At 44.8% G+C, this 18,994-nt stretch overlaps 1 protein-coding gene across 6 annotated transcripts in view; it reads right to left on the minus strand.

Annotated features, from left to right (window-relative positions):
• The window catches only part of CHKA (choline kinase alpha), a 62,527-nt gene that overhangs the window by 25,078 nt on the left and 18,455 nt on the right, over window positions 1–18,994 (minus strand). For 3 of the 6 annotated variants that reach the window (XM_027090696.1, XM_027090694.1, XM_027090692.1), the window contains exons 2-3: window positions 11,936–12,047; window positions 910–963 (exon numbers count right to left, since the gene is read on the minus strand). In XM_027090696.1, coding sequence (XP_026946497.1) covers window positions 910–963; window positions 11,936–12,047 — 166 coding nt within the window. Of the gene's footprint in view, window positions 1–909; window positions 964–11,935; window positions 12,048–16,299; window positions 16,527–18,994 lie in introns of those variants that run through there. The other 3 variants (XM_027090695.1, XM_027090693.1, XM_027090697.1) reach the window with 2 other exon arrangements.

Below are 18,994 nucleotides of genomic sequence, written 5' to 3' on the forward strand. Positions count from 1 at the left end.
AAGAAGTCCAGATAAAACAAGAGCTGGAAACACACTTCAGATTTAGCGTCGTGGAGGTCCTAGTGACCCGACAGCTTCAACTCCCAGAAAGGACGAAAGTCTACACACAAAGGGCCCAGGAGGCTGAAGACAGCGTCACCCCATGCAAAACATCCATGGAACCGCGAGGAGAGAACAGCAGCGCTTTTATTCCTTTATATGCTCTCACCTCGTCTACATTTCTATTTCTTCATCACTTTAATAATTCGTATACAATTAGTAAAACCAGTGTATTTACGTGTGTCAATATTACGGGGTGCGTGGTGTGTATGCTACACACGCACACCCACACACTCCCCCCGTTATACACAAACCTCCACACACCAGGGGAGTGTGCTCAGAAGTTGTTCACTCCCTGGAGTGTGGAGATCACGACTCCAGACGCCCCACCTCTGAGCCTCAAAGAGGGGGCAGGTGCTCTGGACCTCGAGCTCTTCTGAATATACGCATTTCTGAGTGAAATCTCATATTTAGGAAGAAGCCTTCGGGAGCCGGGCACCACGCAGAGGGAAAAACACTCCTGCCCGCCCCGGGGGAGGGCAGCCACTGAGACACCTGGGCAGCGACAGACTGCCTCCACATCAGAGTATCACGCACGCAGGTCACCCCAAGTCGCCACCTCCTAGCACCCCAAATGCTGTTCAGATCACCCTAAAGGCACCAAGTGCACTCCCTACACCCTTAGTAGGAAATGGAACACAGACTGTTCGCTGGGTCTCACTGTGGCAGCTCCCAGTACCCCCAGAGCCCCTCCTCTGGGACACACAGCAGGACTCCAGGGCAGGAAGGGGCACTGCCAGAGCAGGGGGGCAAGGCTGCCCACCACCAGCTCACACCTCACACAAATGCAGAACGGACTGAATTACTTACTTGAAATTCATTGTCTTTCTGAGCTTGTTCGGATCCCTCCTTATTACAGGACCGCTACGAATGAGAAAAAGCAAACACTTCCAGTGAGATGGGGAACACTGAGCAGACACTAACTTTGCAACCATCAGAACAGTCACGGTTTACAAAACATCACAGATCTTTAGCGAGTGTTTCTCAGCGCAGTCTAAATGCACCACCAGTGTCCCACACTAGGACCAACACCTGAGGAAGCACTTCATTTCTTTACGAGAAAAGGGATGTGCTGTCGAGACCACACAGCTGTGAGTCTCACCACCATCCCGAGTACCTTTTCACAATTTCATTGCTGGAGGAAAGTCAGTGGAGGCTGCTCTCCCAATCAGGCCTCCTCAAGACAAACGCTGGGCTGGCTTATCTTGTTTAGCCAGGTGGGTCTTTTGAGGCAACGCCAGCCCCAGGAGGGTGCTGTCCTGCAAGGGCAGGGGGCGCACGTGGGCTCGCGGCCGCCGAGGTCAGCACAGGGTGGACGAGGGTGCCCTGTGTGGGCAGGAAGCCTGGCACCCAGTCTGCGCGGCCAAGCCTGATCATCAGGGCACCACTAGCTCAGTGTGGAGTCTTCCTCCACCCGAGAGAGGCCTGTGCCAGTTTAATAAAGGCCCAAACTTATTTCGTATGCTAACGTATTGAGAGATACTTTCATCACTCTCCTCAATGAAATTGCAAATTATTGGTAACCAGGATCGAGTCAATAACACACCTCAACCACGAACTACCATAAGCAACTCTCTGGCCACGTCCTTTCTTCATGGCAGATCTTATCTTTTAAAAGCAACCCCCCACCCCAAGTGCTTTAAAAACCTTCAAACGTGTCCTGTCAAAATTTTGTACTCAAATATTGCCCCTAGAAAGATGTTATTTGTTAAAATTAAACTAAGTCTGCTTACGTCAGACACAGAAGCCCATAAAGGAAGCTCTTTAAAAATGTTAAGGTAAAAGATTCTTGAACATCCCAGGAAAAACATACCTTTCCATTCCACAGCTTTATCAAAAATACCTGTACCAAGGGTAGAAAGTGTGGACAGGAAAAAAAATGCCACGTTAAGCACCACCAGCTACTCTAGCATCATTCAAAACACCTAAGCGGTTTAAAGCGACAGCTCCCATCCATCATACACGGAAATGACATCCCACAGACATTTAATGTTTTGTATAAACAGTACATGTTCTAGTTTACTCGATATAAAAGTAAACAAAATAAATATCCACGTTCATATGAAGTTATCTGCAAAAGAGCTGCACTTAGACATACTCAATAATATCTTTAACACACAGTTAAGTACACTTTGTACAAAGTACAGAAAGTACAAATGGGGGATATATGATATTTTCATTTGTGTAATCTGCATTTCTCTGATGAAAAGATGCTACAGGTTAAATCCCGTTACAATGAAAGCTACAAAATGAAAATACTACAGAAATACTTCTACACTCTTGCTGATGGCTTGACGTAGGGTGTGATAAAAACCCTCGGGAGGAGTACCTAGGTACCGTGAAAGCGCCACTCCTTCCTTAACTCCAAAATACCCTCCTGACCGCACCACGGGTGGCCGTAGACCTACCCCTCAGCTGCCCCCTCCCAGCGGCCTCCAAGTTCCTAGTGAATAGGGGCTCCATCTTTTCTTTATTGTCGGTCTCTCCAGCAAACCCTGGTGCTCACTACACTTTGTGGCCTGCACAACGAAATAAACACTCCTGCGCTGGGAAGCTCAAGGAGCAACCAAGGGCGATGGGCAGACTTACATCTGTGATCCCAGTCGTGGGGGAACTGGCAACAGTGTCAGTCAGAATGTCCGATGGGGCTGAAATGTCCCCCAAATATTAAATCCTTGTGCTTTTTCTCCCCAAAGACAGTTAAGAACAAAAAAAGTTCTATAATCTGATATACTGTATATATATATATATGTATATGTATTTTTTTTTTATTTTGATACTTTGTAGGAAAAGACAAACAAGGAATTTGGATATCCTACTGAAATTTGTTGTAACGGGATTTGACCTGCACAAAATTCTAGGTGACTATGGTTATTCCTGTGCTGTTATTACTTGAACTGTATCTTCTTAGGGAGACAGTTAGGGGGTTATTTAGCCAGCAGAAGTTCCCTTTCCCTTGTCTAATGGTGCTCTCAAAGCCAGCAAGTCACCTCATCCAAGTTACAAGTTGGCTTGCTTCCGAGGCCATTCCTTTTTAACATATCAGCGCTGTTAGGTAGAAATAAATTCTATTAATCATTTCCCCACCCCCGCCCACCCCATTCCGCCCCCAAGGGAATGCATTACTTATCCCATCAGAGCACCACCAGGAAGGCAAGATGGACTTCTGCCACACCCAGCCCTCTGTTCTGTTTCCTCAGTACAGAATGTTCAGGTTCCCTCAGTCCTACAGGTAAGAAGGGCAAGACCAGGAAATCGCCAACCAAGCGGACTGAATATTCACGGAAAGGTGAGAGAAGCAGCCTCCTGCAGAGGTAAGCCAACAAGAGAGAGTGGCCAAAAGAGAGTCCGAGGGCTGTTCTGTCCAGGAAGAAAGAAGGTAAAATGTACCTTGGAATCTGTGGGATTTTATTTCAGACGCACAAATTTATTTGAAGCAGATATTAAAACACATTGTACAAGTATTTAACATGACTCCAAATTCTTCACCAACTAATTTGTACATTAATAAAACTTAGCTTTCAATAAGTTATAAAATAAAGGTAAAAAATTTTAACATTTACTAGAAATTTGGACACTAGCTGGTTATTTAATATTAAATAATTATTAAAAATTTTAATGTGAACACTAATGTAGTCATGTTTTTTTAAAATCAGCTTATATAGGTACAGACTGAAACAGTCATGGAAGAAATAGGACAATGTCTGGAATAACCCTGGAGAATGAATGAAGGTAAAGAGGAAAGACAGCTGGTCAGAGAGAAAGATGGATACTGGGTACCTGGGGTTCATTACGCTCTTCTGGTCTACTTTTGTGTGCATCTGAAATTCTCCATAATAAAATGTTTTTAAAAATAAACGCTGAAACTTCAAGACCTAAGAAGTCAGAATGTATCCCACATGCTTAAGACAATGCCCAGCTCTGTGAATATACTAAAAACCACTGAATGGTACGCTTAAATCAGTAAGTGAATCGTATGCTACGAAGATGTCATAAAAACAAAAAAGAAGACACCCAACGGTAATAAAAATATACCGCCGCTGGCTTCCTCCCATCTTCCTCATTCTTTTCTTCCTATTCTGGGCTTGGTTTTCAAGAGAATCTACAAGTATTCACTATAACCCATGTATTCATTAGCTGTGCTGCAGCAAATAGGCTAAAGTGGTAACAATAATAAAGGGGGTGTGGCTGATATTTTGTTTTAAAGTTATAGAAGAGTTCAAAAGAGGAAACAGATCTGTGATTGACCAAGCACTTGTAAATTTAAAACCTAAATTCCTAAAAGCCTGAACTCTATTAGCTAGGGCCAGCGGTCCCCAACCTCTTTGGTACCAGGGACCGGTTTCGTGTAAGACGATATTTCCACAGACCGGGGGTGGGAGGGATGGTTCAGGGGTAATGTGAGCAACGGGGAGCGATGGCGGGGTGGCAGGGCCCACCTCCTGCTGTGCGGCCTGGTTCGGTTCCTGACAGTACTGGTCTGCGGCCCGGGGGTTGGGGACCCCTGAGCTAAGACAGTAAGATGAGAGCATAGAGGATTCTGACTTTTTACTTTACATATGCCTATACTTCAAAAAGTGTTTAAAAGTGTATGTTACTTTTACAATAAATATATTTGGTACAAGGTTTCAAATGTTACTTTTCTGGCAAAATTGCATTTAGAGGCTTTTAGAGGTTTTTGTACTTTAAAGAAGACTCTGAAAAAAGTAAGTTACCTGATATTCCACAGTATAACAGGCTTATTTCTTTAAATTTGTTTAAGCCAAATAAACTCTCATCGCTTGGCCGGTTCTTAACAAAAGATTCTGCTAATGCTGAGGGAACTAGTTTTATGATTAAACTACTTTAATAAAACCACATTCGTGAGATGAAACAAAGCAGCATCTTCATTTTCCCTAGTCTGTGTATGTGTAGCTGTGTGGAGGTAAAGGCTCCTTTAAAACAGGAGTAAGTTGGTTGCAGCCTTGATAAAGTGCTTTGGGATCTAGAAATGAGTGATTAAGAAAGAATAATCCAAATGTTAGCTAGACTCAACTTCTAGGGCATCTAAGATCTGGTCTAGGAAAATCATCCAGCTCTCCACTAACCTGAGATTAACCTCCTGAGTTGAGTCCCGAGGGACTCCAGACTATCAGTGTTTATCCTGAGAGTAACAGGATGGACTGCACTAGCCTGAATGTTCAGTAGCTGTGATGCTCGTCTGGCCCTGGAGTGACACGGGCTTCCTGACTGTACTGCCTGTGGCTCTGAAGATTCTAAGATCCACCCTGGTTATCTGACCACGTCGACACTCTACGAGAGAAGAGGCCCTCAACGAGGGGGCCACACCTGTCACCATCCCTGTTAACCATCGATTGGACTGTGTGCCACCTCTCAGGTGAGCTGGGGCAGGAAAGGGTGAGAATCCTGACTCCCTAGAATGCACAGCAGTCATGTGGTTCTTCTCAAGTTTTCTTCTCAATATCATAGACCCTAACCTTCTGGCTTCCTCATCTCCATGAAAACATTCTGCATTTACTGCTTTCATGGCTCCTTACAGCCTTTTCTGAAAATATTTTATAGAACACATTAAAATGTGAGATGACAATGCAATGATTTAAAGTATAGCTTATGTGATTATCTGGTGAACACACATGGATTACAAGAATTTAAAGAGACAAATGATTCCTAACGTTTTTCTAGAGTACGTTCGATCTGCCCAAGGACCAAATCTAAGACAATGTGACCCTGCTGAACTTCACAAAATCGGATGTCTTGATGAACATCAAGAGGAGACTAGAATGTCTAAAAGGCTCTAGGCAGACGTGAACTAGGAGAAAGACAGGTGAGTGGAAGTCCAGGTAAAGAAGGTGGCTTTCAGGACCTTCTCAAAATTGAGGTCTGATCCAGGGTAACCTGAGGCCCCAAGACTCCAAAGGCTTCTGAGTTCCTTAGGCATGAGCACCCCAAGGGTTGACTCGTAAGCAACACGTGTCCAGGAAGAGGGCCTTCGCTTCTCCAGCCTGTGTCCTTCCACATCAGATCAGCACTGCTGAGCTTCATAAAGGCACAGGGTGGGGGAGAAGGACACTAAATGATTAGGACAGAGAAGGAAGTTTCCAACTCTAACCAACATATCAATATGTACATGGCATTTCCTCAAGGCTGAAAGTGGTATGAAGGAAGAAGCAGCTAAATACTTCAAATGAACTTTCAAGTTGAGGCCCATCAATTTCTAAAATTACGAAAAGTTTGTCATTTTCTACTGAGGAAACAGAAGAAAGGGTCTGATCTGCTTTGGACCAAAAAAAAAAAAAAAAAACCAAAAAACAAAAAACCCAAAGTGATATATTCAACATTCTGAAATCTTAACTACTGTACCTCTTTAAGCAAGCACAGACTGTAGCTGGTGCTACTTAACATAAGCATTACAACTTTGTTTTTAAAAAACATTTCTTGAAACCAAGAACTAAAAGAAAGAAATTAAAGCTGTAGAGAATGCTCCAACTTCAGAGGACTCATACTATACCGTGAATCGTGTCTGTCACCTGGAAACCAGAGTGCTCCAGGCACGATCGCATGGACAAGCCTGCAGCAGAGAACACATGCACATACAGCTAAAGTGGTACATTACCCCCAACGCCCTTCACGCCACCCAACACAAAGACATTCCTTCCCAAGAGGGCGGGCTGCGGTCACACCAGCGTTCCAGGGACCAGAAATCTGTATTGGCTTCATGCTCTAAAGCCCAAACATTTAAGACCAGCAAGACAAAGACACTTTGCATATGTCAAAATTAGACACAGTAGTTTGTGGTTTATTTAGTTATCAAAAGAAGGCACCAAAGCAGGTACGGAAGGTGGTACCACTGTAGGTTGTAATTTGGCAACTATCTTTGGAGAGTATTAATGGAAGAAATACTAGGTTAGACCAAATGGGAACACGCAATGCTAGAAACATGTTTCACTTCTGAGAGGGAGGTTTTGACTGCCTTAGAAATAGGTATAATTACACCATGCTCAACACATACAAGGGGAGTTTTTAAAACCAGAGTAAATTAGGTCATGATGACCTAATACAATGAGGAAAAAAATCGAATGCACCGTGTTCAGTTAGCAGGGACATGTGCTCAGCCTCTCGGGACGGAGCAGGGCTCTGCATGGGGAGCGGCAGCCATGCCGTCTCAGCTCCGGAGGGAAGTGCCGCAAGCAGACAGCTTCTCAGTAGCCAAGAGTTTACTGCCAGCTATCTGTAGGCTGCTCTGTAATTTATCGTGACTGAATTTTTAATTAAACTGGGGTTAAGGGAAAACAGGGAAGAAGACATTTTGTTTTCTGGATTCAGAAAAGACCGTGTCCCAAACGGTACTCTTTTGAGTCACTGATACATATCTGCATTGTGCCTTGGTGCCTTTCATTTAATGATGGTTAGTACTTCAACAAACACTAATATTAGCCTTCTACTACTCAAAGAACAAAAACAAAATTTTCCCAGACAGCACTCGAGAGATCGCTGGTGTATTATAAACGTTCATGCCTGTGAGACCGTTCAAAACGGTGAGGCCAAATCTCTCCATTCATGCAGAGAAGGGACTGGCTCGACACAGTCACTGTTCTGACAGAGGCAGGGACAAAGCCCCCTCTGAGACTTCCGCCAACTGGCACAGGTTACATTGAAAGAACAATACGTACTGACATTTGTGTCTTCCACAATTCATGATAAATAAGCAAACTGGTTATTTGTAATCAGCCAAACTTGCTTCTGGGAAAAGGCTGCTACTGGACGATGCAGAGCTCATGTTCCTTCCCAGTACCAGAAAGGAAAAAAATCAAGTTACATTGACAGCTAATTTTATTGTTTCAAGCTCTCTTCTAGCAATTACATCTCTTTCCACAATGGCAAAGGATAAACCAGTACTTCTCAAAACTTCTACCGAGCTATCCTACCTGCCTTAGTCACGGGTAATTTTATAGTTGAATTCGGTTTCCATCGTCTATGCAGCTAATGAGAATAACCTCCTTGTCATTAAAGTTAAGGCTGGCCTATGTGAAACAGACACTGAATTCTACTGACATTCACTGTTTTAAGATCACACCAATATTTTTATATTTAATAGTCTCCTGCAAATAATATCGTGTGGTGTGGCAGTTTTTCGAAGCTGTGTGTGTCTTACCTTGTTTTATTCTCAAAAGGACCCATTTTCCCCCTTGTCCAACACAGGACTTTCCATACGCCCTAAAATTAACACAAATCCTAAACAAAACATCCAGGGTACAGCTGGGAAGTCTGCTTATGTCTCATCTTATACAGAAATGGAGGGGGGTGGCAGAGATAGCTGTTTGTGGGACAGAACTGTGGGCCTTAAACCCAACCAGGAGGTTTTACCTTGGCCTTCTGCTACTTAACCCTTAGTGAACTGCACCAGAGAGCAGTCATTTCAGGGCTGCTATGGAAATAAAGGAAGTCAGACATCTCGCAACACCAAGATGAAGAAAAACAAGAAAGTCGAGAAGCATCTCGTTATTTTAAACCAAGTTACTTGTAAATGTAAATCAAAAAAATACTGCTACATAATATTTGATTCTCACAGAGGTAAAAAATTCCAAAGCTGGAACGAGGAGGAGAAAGGGAAAGAAGGGACATACTAAACTAAACCAGTCTATCATGTAATTAAGCAAAACAGCTAAACATTCTGAGAAAATACGTAAGTCTATCATTAGGTGCAGTCATCAATTAACATGTTTCAGGGAAGGAGCTCATTCTAATCCACCTTGAAGGATGTGACAATTGCATGTATATGGCCAATGTAGGAAATACCAAGTTGTATTTGTACAAACGCACATGCGTGTATAGGGATGTGTGTGTGTGCTCTCCTCTAAGTAGAGGCAAAAATAAGGAAAGCATAACATTTGATTTGCATGATACTTCTGTCTTCAATCCATGCATTTATGAAAGTAATGTGACTTATTATTTGGGTTCCATAGTTGCTCAGCCACATCTCTTAATTAATGCAAATCCTGGCAAGTTACTATCAGTTTTGGCCATTTCTGGTGAAATCCCTGGCACCATGCCGTGAGAGCTCAACTTGTAAAGCGCACGGCACTGCCGTCGGCCTCGAGTCTTACTGACTGCTTAGTCTCGGCCCCTTACTTTCCTTCTCACTTAAACTGAAGTTCCTGTTCGGAGTTCCTGAATTTCTTCCCCTCCTCATGTTGCCAAAGTATTCAAATGGCTATTAATGTCCGAAACTCTAACTGGCAGCGAGTGCCCCTGCCAAACCCCAAAGAACTTGGGAACCAAAAATACTTGAGGCTGTAGGTTTCATGGTTTTACTAAGTTCAAACTTCAACAAGAAAGTGTACTTGAGGGCTTCCCTGGTGGCGCAGTGGTTGAGAGTCTGCCTGCCGATGCAGGGGACATGGGTTCGTGCCCCGGTCCGGGAAGATCCCACATGCCGCGGAGCAGCTGGGCCCGTGAGCCATGGCCGCTGAGCCTGCGCGTCCGGAGCCTGTGCTCCGCAACGGGAGAGGCCACAACAGTGAGAGGCCCGCGTACCGCAAAAAAAAAAAAAAAAAAAAAGTGTACTTGAACTAGGGACTCAATCAACTGAGTAATTATATTGAAAACATTGAGTCCCACCTACAAAGCAAAGGAACAGCTTTTTTCTAACAAAAATGAGTTTGTCGCCAGAGTCAGTTGTGAGACTGTCAGACGTTTGCTCATTATCCATCGTGTGAGCTACTTGCTTCCCTTTCTACCCATGTGCTTTTAAGCACAGCTTCTACTCTTCATCAGCAGATGCAGTTTCAGGAATGGAAACTAACAGCCTAGTAAAAATAGAATTGAGAAGCTAAATCTAGAGTGCTGACCCCTCCTCCCCCATTAACTGCACGTAAAACATACTCTGATCCATTCGTTTGGTAAAAGTTAATTCCACTTTAAGTGGCTTCAATTCTTCTCTATTTTTCTACTGAGTTACCTAATAGTCTTTTTCCCCTTAAAAATAAATAGGGACATCGAATTCTGTGCAAATTCTATTTCCAGACATTTCTATTGCACTTAAGTACTATCAGGTAATAATTCTAGACTGCTAAAATTTCAAAAAGGACAAAATATTAACTACTGATGGTGAATCTTTATTAGGGGAAAAGAAAACTGCAAGGTCACGGCCTGCGTTGCAGCCGGCTGTTACTAAGTTAGCTGTCCTTAACAGGGCACACGTGCCAGCCAACGCAGCAGCCACCAGCTCCATGTCACCACTGCAATTTAAATTAAGTAAAATTACTTAAAATTTAAAACTCCATTCCTTGGCTGCACTTGCCACTTTTCAGGCATATGAGGGCCGCAAGTGGCTGGTGACCGGCGTCCTGGACAGCATGCATCAGAGCATCCCCTCACCTCCACAGGTCTCTGCTGCTCTCAGGGCACAGGGCCTGCCCCCGGCCTAGGAGGAGCGCACCGTGCACACTGAAAACGCTCCTATTTAAGTTGAAATAGAAACAAAGCCTCCATAAATCAGATTTAAATAGTCTCATATCGCATGCAATTCCAGCAGCTAGTTATTAAAGTATTTTTAAAGGGTTGTTTAAATGAAAGCACACAAAACGAATGGGCAGAAATGGGACTTAATTGTTACAGAAAGTCCTCAGAGAAAAAAATGGCTGAAGGTTGATTTCATTAAAAGTCCCAAAAGGACATTAATTGGGTATAGTTCAAGAACTGCTCTGAAACTGCAACTTGATTAAATAAAAAACTGGACTGCATGGTAAGCACAGACCCTGTTCTGCTTGTACACTGTCAGTCAGGGGGCAGGGTCGGCCATCAGTCAGCACGTGAACCTAATGCCAAAGTGGCCTCGGGTTTCCTCAGACATGCTAGCTTGTTCCTAACCTCAGACCCTGACCACTCTCACAGCTGGACAGGGTTAAGGGAAAATTACCCAATGAAAAGGTTCAGTCACATCATGACAATGTTTTTAAATGAGTTAATATCCAGAGTGCCAATTTTAACTTTAATATTTCTAAACATATAATCAAATCATCACGGATATGGACATGACCTGCTTTTTCGACTGAGCTGAAAGAGACTAGTCTTTAAAAAAAAAAAACTGAGTCAGAAAACTATTCTCCGTTTCATGAAGATCAAAATGGGCCCTTCCAAGGAAGATTTAAATGGGTATCAAAATTCTACCACAGAAACATACACATTTATATGTGTGGTCAGTAAAATGATAAATTCATGGTATAGCTTTTTTTTTTTTTTTTTGATAGCTTTTTTTTTTTAATCCAGACATTTGGGATATCCTATAACTGGTTAAGACAATTCAACAAATAAGGTACTTTAACTGAAAGATTCAATTATTTAAGTAATATAAAAATTTAGAAAGATTAGGAATCTAACAAATTCAAAGTTTTAAAGAAATCTCAAAGGGAGGTAGTTAATAAATCCGGCTTCACTGAGCTCACACTTTTCCACTGGGACTATCCTGTAAACCCTTTTTGATGATGCTCTCCCCACATTCGAATTTTACAGCCTAAGTCTGAGCTGAAAATTTCAATGTGTGGAAAATCCAAGCATTATCCAAAACTATTAAAGATTTAACCAACATTGTACTTCCTCTGGATATAAAGCTGGATGTATTTGTACTAGTTTACTAACAAATAGTTAAGTAAAGACAGAATTTACTTAGAATATAAACAAAAAACCAAGTTGTGCAGCCCAATTAAAGCAAAAGCAATGTATTTAAATAGCTCTTACACCACCACTAACATATTTTAAGTCTCTTCCCCGGTAATCAGGGAAGAGGATGAGAACTGTGACCAGGCCCCTCCCATCCCCAAGCAGCCGAGGAACTCACCATCTTTAGAATTGCACCGTACAGCCGCAGGAGCACCTTCCGAGGCTCGTCACCAACGGTGGCCAGAGTGTCGGGTAAGGAGCACTGGAACAGCATGTTACTGAGGCCACCTCTGTCAGAAACAAGAGGACCATAAGGATCTGTATTTTGAAAGCAAGCTAAATCGCGTGTGGATGAGAAGTCAGGATCCATCCCACAAGAACTGTCCTCATCTAAGTCTTCATTTAATCTCTCAGGATACTAGCAACATAAATGATTAACTCCGCAGTTCTCAGATCAATTCCACGAGTCACATTAAAAACAGGCAAATTCCGGATCTGTTCTTCTAGGACAGCAATGGGGGGAGTTTTTATAATTGCATGTGGCATCTGCCTCAGAGAGTGACAAGGAGCGAGGAGACCCTCTTCAGCCCTGGGAATGGGGGGAAATCCCAGATGCCTCCCTTCCAGCCCACATTCACGTATGATCCAAAATTCCCATCATATACCCATCACTGCCAGGTTAAACTCTTGGGGCAATACTTAAACCATCTCCTACAGGACTTTCCACTTGAAGTGGAAAGATCCACCCCTTCTCAACCAGGTTTGCCTAACAGCCTTTTCAAAAAATTTGCAACATTAACAATTACTGGAGCTCTGAGAGCTCTAATAATTAACAATTACTGGAGCTCTCAGAGCTCTCAATACCCTAAACCTTCTACTGTGACTACCAAAGACAAGCAACAAGTTACAGGGGACGTTTAAACAGGAAAGCATAGCCTCGGGGACAAATCACCTGCCTGGGTTGGAAATGATTAGGTGCAGAGGGTGGTTAGTTAATGCAGGGACTGGAGTTAAATGAACACAAAATACTGTACAATTAGGAATTCGAGACCAGAGGCACCTCATCTGTAGTAGACTTCAGAGTCCCCCAATCCTATTCATAGACAGTCAGTAAACTGCAGGGAACTATTACATAAGCAAAGCACCACGCTGGAAGCTCGGGTAACACAACACTGAAACAGGCTCTGGTCCCTGCCCTTGAGCAACTTCCGCTCCAATGAAGAAGGCACACATAAAACTGTAAGACAGAATTCAAAATCATGGGACAATGTCTGAACCAGATACTTCAGCAAACCCTGAGTCTACACCTGCCTGTCAGATGCATCAATATCACACAGCAGTACAGGCGCAACTTGTGGAGAAAACGTTATCAGCAAGGTGGACCACAGCTTCCTAGAACGACATCCCCCAGTCACAGAAGCCAGCAGCCTCTTTCCCTGTTCTATCCACTGACAGTCTTAGTGAGGCTACGTTCCCCAAAGTGAGGCTAAAAACGAACCTAAATTGCATCACCACACGCCCAGTCAGACAGGGATCCTGAGCACACAGTGACAGGCACCGTCAAAAAATGGTCCAAGAGACAGAGTTCATTTTGTGTGAGGAAGAAAGATAACAGGGAGAACGTTTTATCTGGAGGTTGTTAACGTTGCTGCATTAACGGTGCCACAAAAATGCTCAAAGTTCCACCCCTGTGGCAGACACTCCCCACCCTCCTGGGTCAGAGAACCTGGGCTGGGCTCAGGCAGCAACGTGTCTTGCGTCAGGACTCTACTTACCGGCTGCCTCTACAGCTGGCCGGGCCTGTGCGACCAAGTCCTGGCAAATAAAATGTCAAGGAAGTGTCTATGTGGCTTTTGGGGAATCAACGTCAGACATGCTCATGCGCTTGCCCCCTCTTCCCCATCCATCCTGCTGTGTGGACCGAGGAGACAGTGGTGGGTCAGGGCTAAGCTACTGCCTCTGGGCTCCAAATTCCCACTCCAGTTCTGCTGTGATGCTGGGCTGGGACTCTGCCGATGACAAACCTCCTTTATCAGCTGCTCCCATTCATCAGGTTCTGGCGGCAGACGTGTCTGCTGGCCGCTCCTGCCCGCGTGCTGCGGCAGCAACCCGCCCGTTCCCATCCTCACTTCTTTGGGCGACCCCAGCACCAGCCTCAGGGTCCCCAGCAATAGCCAAGCAGTGCCCTCTCCTTGGAGGTCGGGATCCCAACCCTGTGGGCCCCTCCTCTCAGCTTCCAGGTTCTGATCACCCCAACCTCTTCCCTTGTCCCCCAGCCCCAGGAGCCTGCTTCCTGCACACTCAGTATTCCTTATTTTAATCAATTCTGTTCCCTTTTTGCTTTTTTGGTTCTCCACCGCCTGTTCACCCAATTCCCTATATTAAATCCTCTATGGCTGCTGAAATACCTAGTGGTGTTTCCATTTTCTTGCTAGGATCCTAACTAGCACAAGTGGCCAGAGCTTCAGCAGCTTCTTAGATCACGAGATTAACGGCCACATCCTAGAAATAGCAGAGCGGTTAGCTGAAAGGAGTCTGCATCCCCACCAAGCCGTGAAGCCGCCACACCTGCTCAGCCTGGCTTCTCCTGGACCTCTTTAATGCACAACGGAAATCAATTTCTATGTTGTTTAACCACTGTGACTCTGGGGTCCTCTGTTATAAGCAGCTAAACCTAGTAGTAACTGATGCAGTGTCACCACATCCACTTACTCCTGTTCTTCCAGTCTGGAAACTCCTCACTCTTCTCTGCCATCTAAAAACTACCTACTGGGCTTCTCTGGTGGCACAGTGGTTAAGAATCCGCCTGTCAATGCAGGTGACACGGGTTCGAGCCCTGGTCCAGGAAGATCTCACATGCCGCGGAGCAACTAAGGCTGTGCGCCACAACTACTGAGCCCGCGCGCCACAACTGCTGAAGCCCGTGCGCCTAGAGCCCATGTTCCGCAATGAGAAGCCCATGCACCGCAACGAAGAGTAGCCCCCGCTCGTCGCAACTAGAGAAAGCCCACGCACAGCAACAAAGACCCGACACAACCAAAAATAAATGAATAAAATAAGTTTATAAAAAAATAAAAACTACCTACTGTTTAAAACCAAGTTCCAAGGGCTTCCCTGGTGGCGCAGTGGTTGAGAGTCCACCTGCTGATGCAGGGGACACGGGTTCGTGCCCTGGTCCGGGAAGATCCCACATGCCGCAGAGCGGCTAGGCCCGTGAGCCATGGCCGCTGAGCCTGCGCGTCAGGAGCCTGTGCTCCGCACCGGGAGAGGCCACAGCAGTGAGAGGCCCGCGTACCGCAAAAGAAAAAAAAAAAAAAAAAAGAAACAACCAAGTTCCAAGTCCAACCTCCTCAACAATCTTTTGCTGTCTTCCCTGCTAGCTCCTGAAGACAGGGGTCACGTCTAACTTCAATTCTCAAGGCCCAGTGGCCCCAGATGGTGGATGCGCAATAGAGATTTTCTGAAAATGACAATGACCCACAGCACTCTTCCAGAACCTCCCTTCCCCAAATGACCATCTTATATTGTTCTCTAATAGGCTGGCGGTCAGCCTTGGCTCTCTAATTTAGACTGTAAGCTCCCCAAGGGACAGTCCCCTCTTCCTGGGGGAGGGCATCATGTAAAAGAAAAGCCACAGGCTTCAGAGTCAGGGAGCCGATTCAAACCCTAGTTCTGCGCTTACTAGCTGTGTAATCTTGGGCACGCTGCTAAACCTCTGGGACCCTCAAAAATGCACTCCTCTGTAAAGGAGCAGCACTTAAATCTAGTCACTGTAAGACCTCAGGGTCACAGAGCCCTGGGGCCGCAACGTCCCGAGCACGCAACAAGGGTGGGGTCATTCCATCCTCCCGACAACCTACAGGGCAGTGCCAGTACTGCCTCCATCACACAGAGGAGGAAACAAAGTAAGAAAGTGGCAGAGCCACAATGGAAGACGGCATCTGGCTCCAGAATCCTTGCTTTTACCCTCATGCTGAGAGATGGGACACAAGCAGGAGGGCACCACGTGCCATGCCAGACACACAGTGGTGCTGCGGGCACCGCCATCCATCACAGGAGCCCGACGTCAGGACGGGTCTGTACTAACTTGCATAAGACAAATGTCTCTGTTCCTGTGGCTGCTGTCACTTACGACCACAAACTTCGTGGCTTTAAACAACACACAGGGCTTCCCTGGTGGCGCAGTGGTTAAGAGTCCGCCTGCCAATGTGGGGGACGCGGGTTCAAGCCCTGGTCCGGGAAGATCCCACATGCCGCAGAGCAACTAGGCCCATGCGCCACAACTACTGAGCCTGAGCTCTAGAGCCCACGAGCCACAACTACTGAGCCTGCGTGCCACAACTACTGAAGCCCGCGCGCCTAGAGCCCGTGCTCTGCAACAAGAGAAGCCATGGCAACAAGAAGCCCGCGCACCGCAAGGAAGAGCAGCCCCCGCTCGCCGCAACTAGAGAAAGCCCTTGCGCAGCAATGAAGACCCAACACAGCCAAAAATAAATAAATTAATTAATTAAAAAAAAAACACACACACATTTATTATCTTACAGTTCTGGAGATCAGATGCCTCTAGACAGGTCTCACAGGGCTAAACTCAAGCTGTCAGCAGGGCTAGACTTCTAAAGGACATACCTCATTCCAGGAAACACACAAAATAACTAAAACAGATTCGGAGTGAGCTAATGAATTCAAAGAGGGGCTACCGGCAGTGATGAGGAACTACGGTTTAATGGGCACAGAGGTTCAGGTTAGCAAGATGAAAACATTCTTGCGATCAACAGTGGTGATGGTTACGTGACCGACTTAATGCCACTAAACTATACACTTAAATATGGTTAAAATGGTAGATTTTATGCCATGCATATTTTACCACAATTTTTAAAAAAGGAATGACGTCCTGACACAAGCTACAACATGGATGAACCTTAAAAACATGCTCAGTGAAAGAAGCCAGAACAAAAGACCAGATATTAAATGATTCCATTCATATGAAATGTCCGGAACGAGGCAATCTGCAGAGTGGGTGCCTAGGGCCGGGGCAGAAGGGGGCTAAAGGCGACAGGGTTTCCTCTCGAGGTATGAAATTGTTCTAAAATTGACTGTGGTGATGGCTGCACATACCTGTGGATATATTAAAAACCCTATGCTGGAACTTACCTGGCAGTCCACTGGTTAAGACTCTGAGCTTCCAATGCAGGGGATGCGGGTTCAATCCCTGGTGGGGGACCTAAGATCCCACATGCTGCACGGCCAAAAAAAAAAAAAAAACCCATATACCAAAAACCACTGAATCCTACAATTTAAGCAGGTGAACTATGTGATATGTGAACTATCTCTCAATGGTTTAGAAAGGAAAAAAAAATCTCATTTTTCTTCACCAGTGAAACTTGTATGTGCTTCTACAGAAACAACGTTTCACAGATGTAAATAAAAGTCATTTTAAAGAGTATTTTCCAACAGCTTATTTAAAGAAAAGCAATCATGGCATCTGGGAACCTCTACCAGGAATAAGGACCTACTTTCCCAGGAGGCAAGCTAGCTGTCGACCCCAGCTCAGGAAGACACAGGAAGCAGGCAGGCGCAGAGACAGAAGGGCAGCCTTCTCCTTTCCCCTCCACTCAGGCCCGCGCCCCAAGTGCATGGCTTGTCACAAGGGCCTGCCACAGCCAGGCACAGCCAGCACGGGCTTCTGGCTACCAAGCAACAGGACAGGCATGACATCAGTTAAAAGCCCTAGTTTTCCTTCCTGTCACATACTCTCGAAAGCTCAGTCCACGGCGAGAGCAAACAGATGAACTACTGTTCTAAGCTGTGTTAACTTGGTTCAGTTTATCCCCAGAGTCCCAAAGAAGGAAAGCAGGCCGGCTTGGCCACAAACAAGCCCACAACCTGGAAATCCTTCATTTCTTGTATTATCTGTAGCCGCTCACCCAATAGGCCCTAGTGGGAAGAATTAAAACATGGATGATTTTTAAGTGACAATCAAAATAAATGAAACAATGTCATTGTCACAGATGACCCAAACTGTCAGAAAACACCTAGAAAAATGTCAGACACTAATGAGCTAAATAATACGACTAGGAAGAAGATACGCCACAGAATGACAGCAGAAATACAACAGCCAATTTACCAGGGGATTTGTCAAGAATATCCTTCCAAGTAAAACCCCAGGAACGCTCGAGGATTCCAAAGAAGTCTGAAACTTCAACCTTTTTACCATGTGGCAGAAGATCTTTATAATAAACATACATGTCATAATTAAACTTAGGAGGCACAGAGATACTCACATAAGTAAAATATCAAATAAGATGAGAATAACGTATTTATTTCATATTCAACATATGTAAGCAAGCCATGGCAGGTAGGACACTGAAAAGAGAAGTCACTGCTGGCGGGAATTCTAACCAGTGCCCTAGGGATCCAGCTGAGTGTGCGTCCCTAATCCTCACCCCACAGGTCCCTCAAACAGTACCAATGGAATAACGAGCAGAACACAGAGCTGCTTTTACAGACTGCTGATGAGATGCGAAAATCATAATTTCAATTTCTCTTGATATACAGCTTATCAAGAATTAACTTACAACTGAGAATAATTTGACTCATCAAATGACAACACACATAGAACATATAGGATATTTGAAAAGAAACCATGCAAAAACAAAGAACCAACTCCAAACTGAAGAACCAAAAGGCTAACTGGTTTATACGCTGAAGAAAATGGATTTGTGAAAACAGAGCCACAAAGCAGTTGCTTGGTAGTGCTGTGCTGCTCTTGGCACATTCAAGATCACCTACACACCACAAGTGACGAAGGACCTGGGTGACCTGGCGTATTTTTTCAAACTCAATTAAGTTTATCAGTTGTTGAAGCAACTAAAGTAGGCTGCCTTAACGTGTATTAAATTGTTTGACTTTCAGATTTTAAAAGCCAGGTTCCAAAAAGTTGTGTGTACATGAATCTGAAAGACCCCCCCAAAATAAAAAAGACAACTACTTTCCCAAATTCTATTATTCAAATATAACCACTTTGAACACTGTAGTATATATTTTTTCTTGCCATTTTCCTAAGCTCCTTTTCCCAATTTCTTTCTTTTTATTAAAATTGGGATCATGGGGCTTCCCTGGTAGCACAATGGTTGAGAGTCCGCCTGCCGATGCAGGGGACACGGGTTCGTGCCCCGGTCCGGGAAGATCCCACATGCCGCGGAGCGGCTGGGCCCGTGAGCCATGGCTGCTGAGCCTG

The sequence above is a fragment of the Aethalodelphis obliquidens genome, unplaced genomic scaffold, assembly GCF_003676395.1.
Source record: "Aethalodelphis obliquidens isolate GAN/ISIS:26980383/991018 unplaced genomic scaffold, ASM367639v1 scaffold69, whole genome shotgun sequence".
Lineage (NCBI taxonomy): Eukaryota > Metazoa > Chordata > Mammalia > Artiodactyla > Delphinidae > Aethalodelphis > Aethalodelphis obliquidens.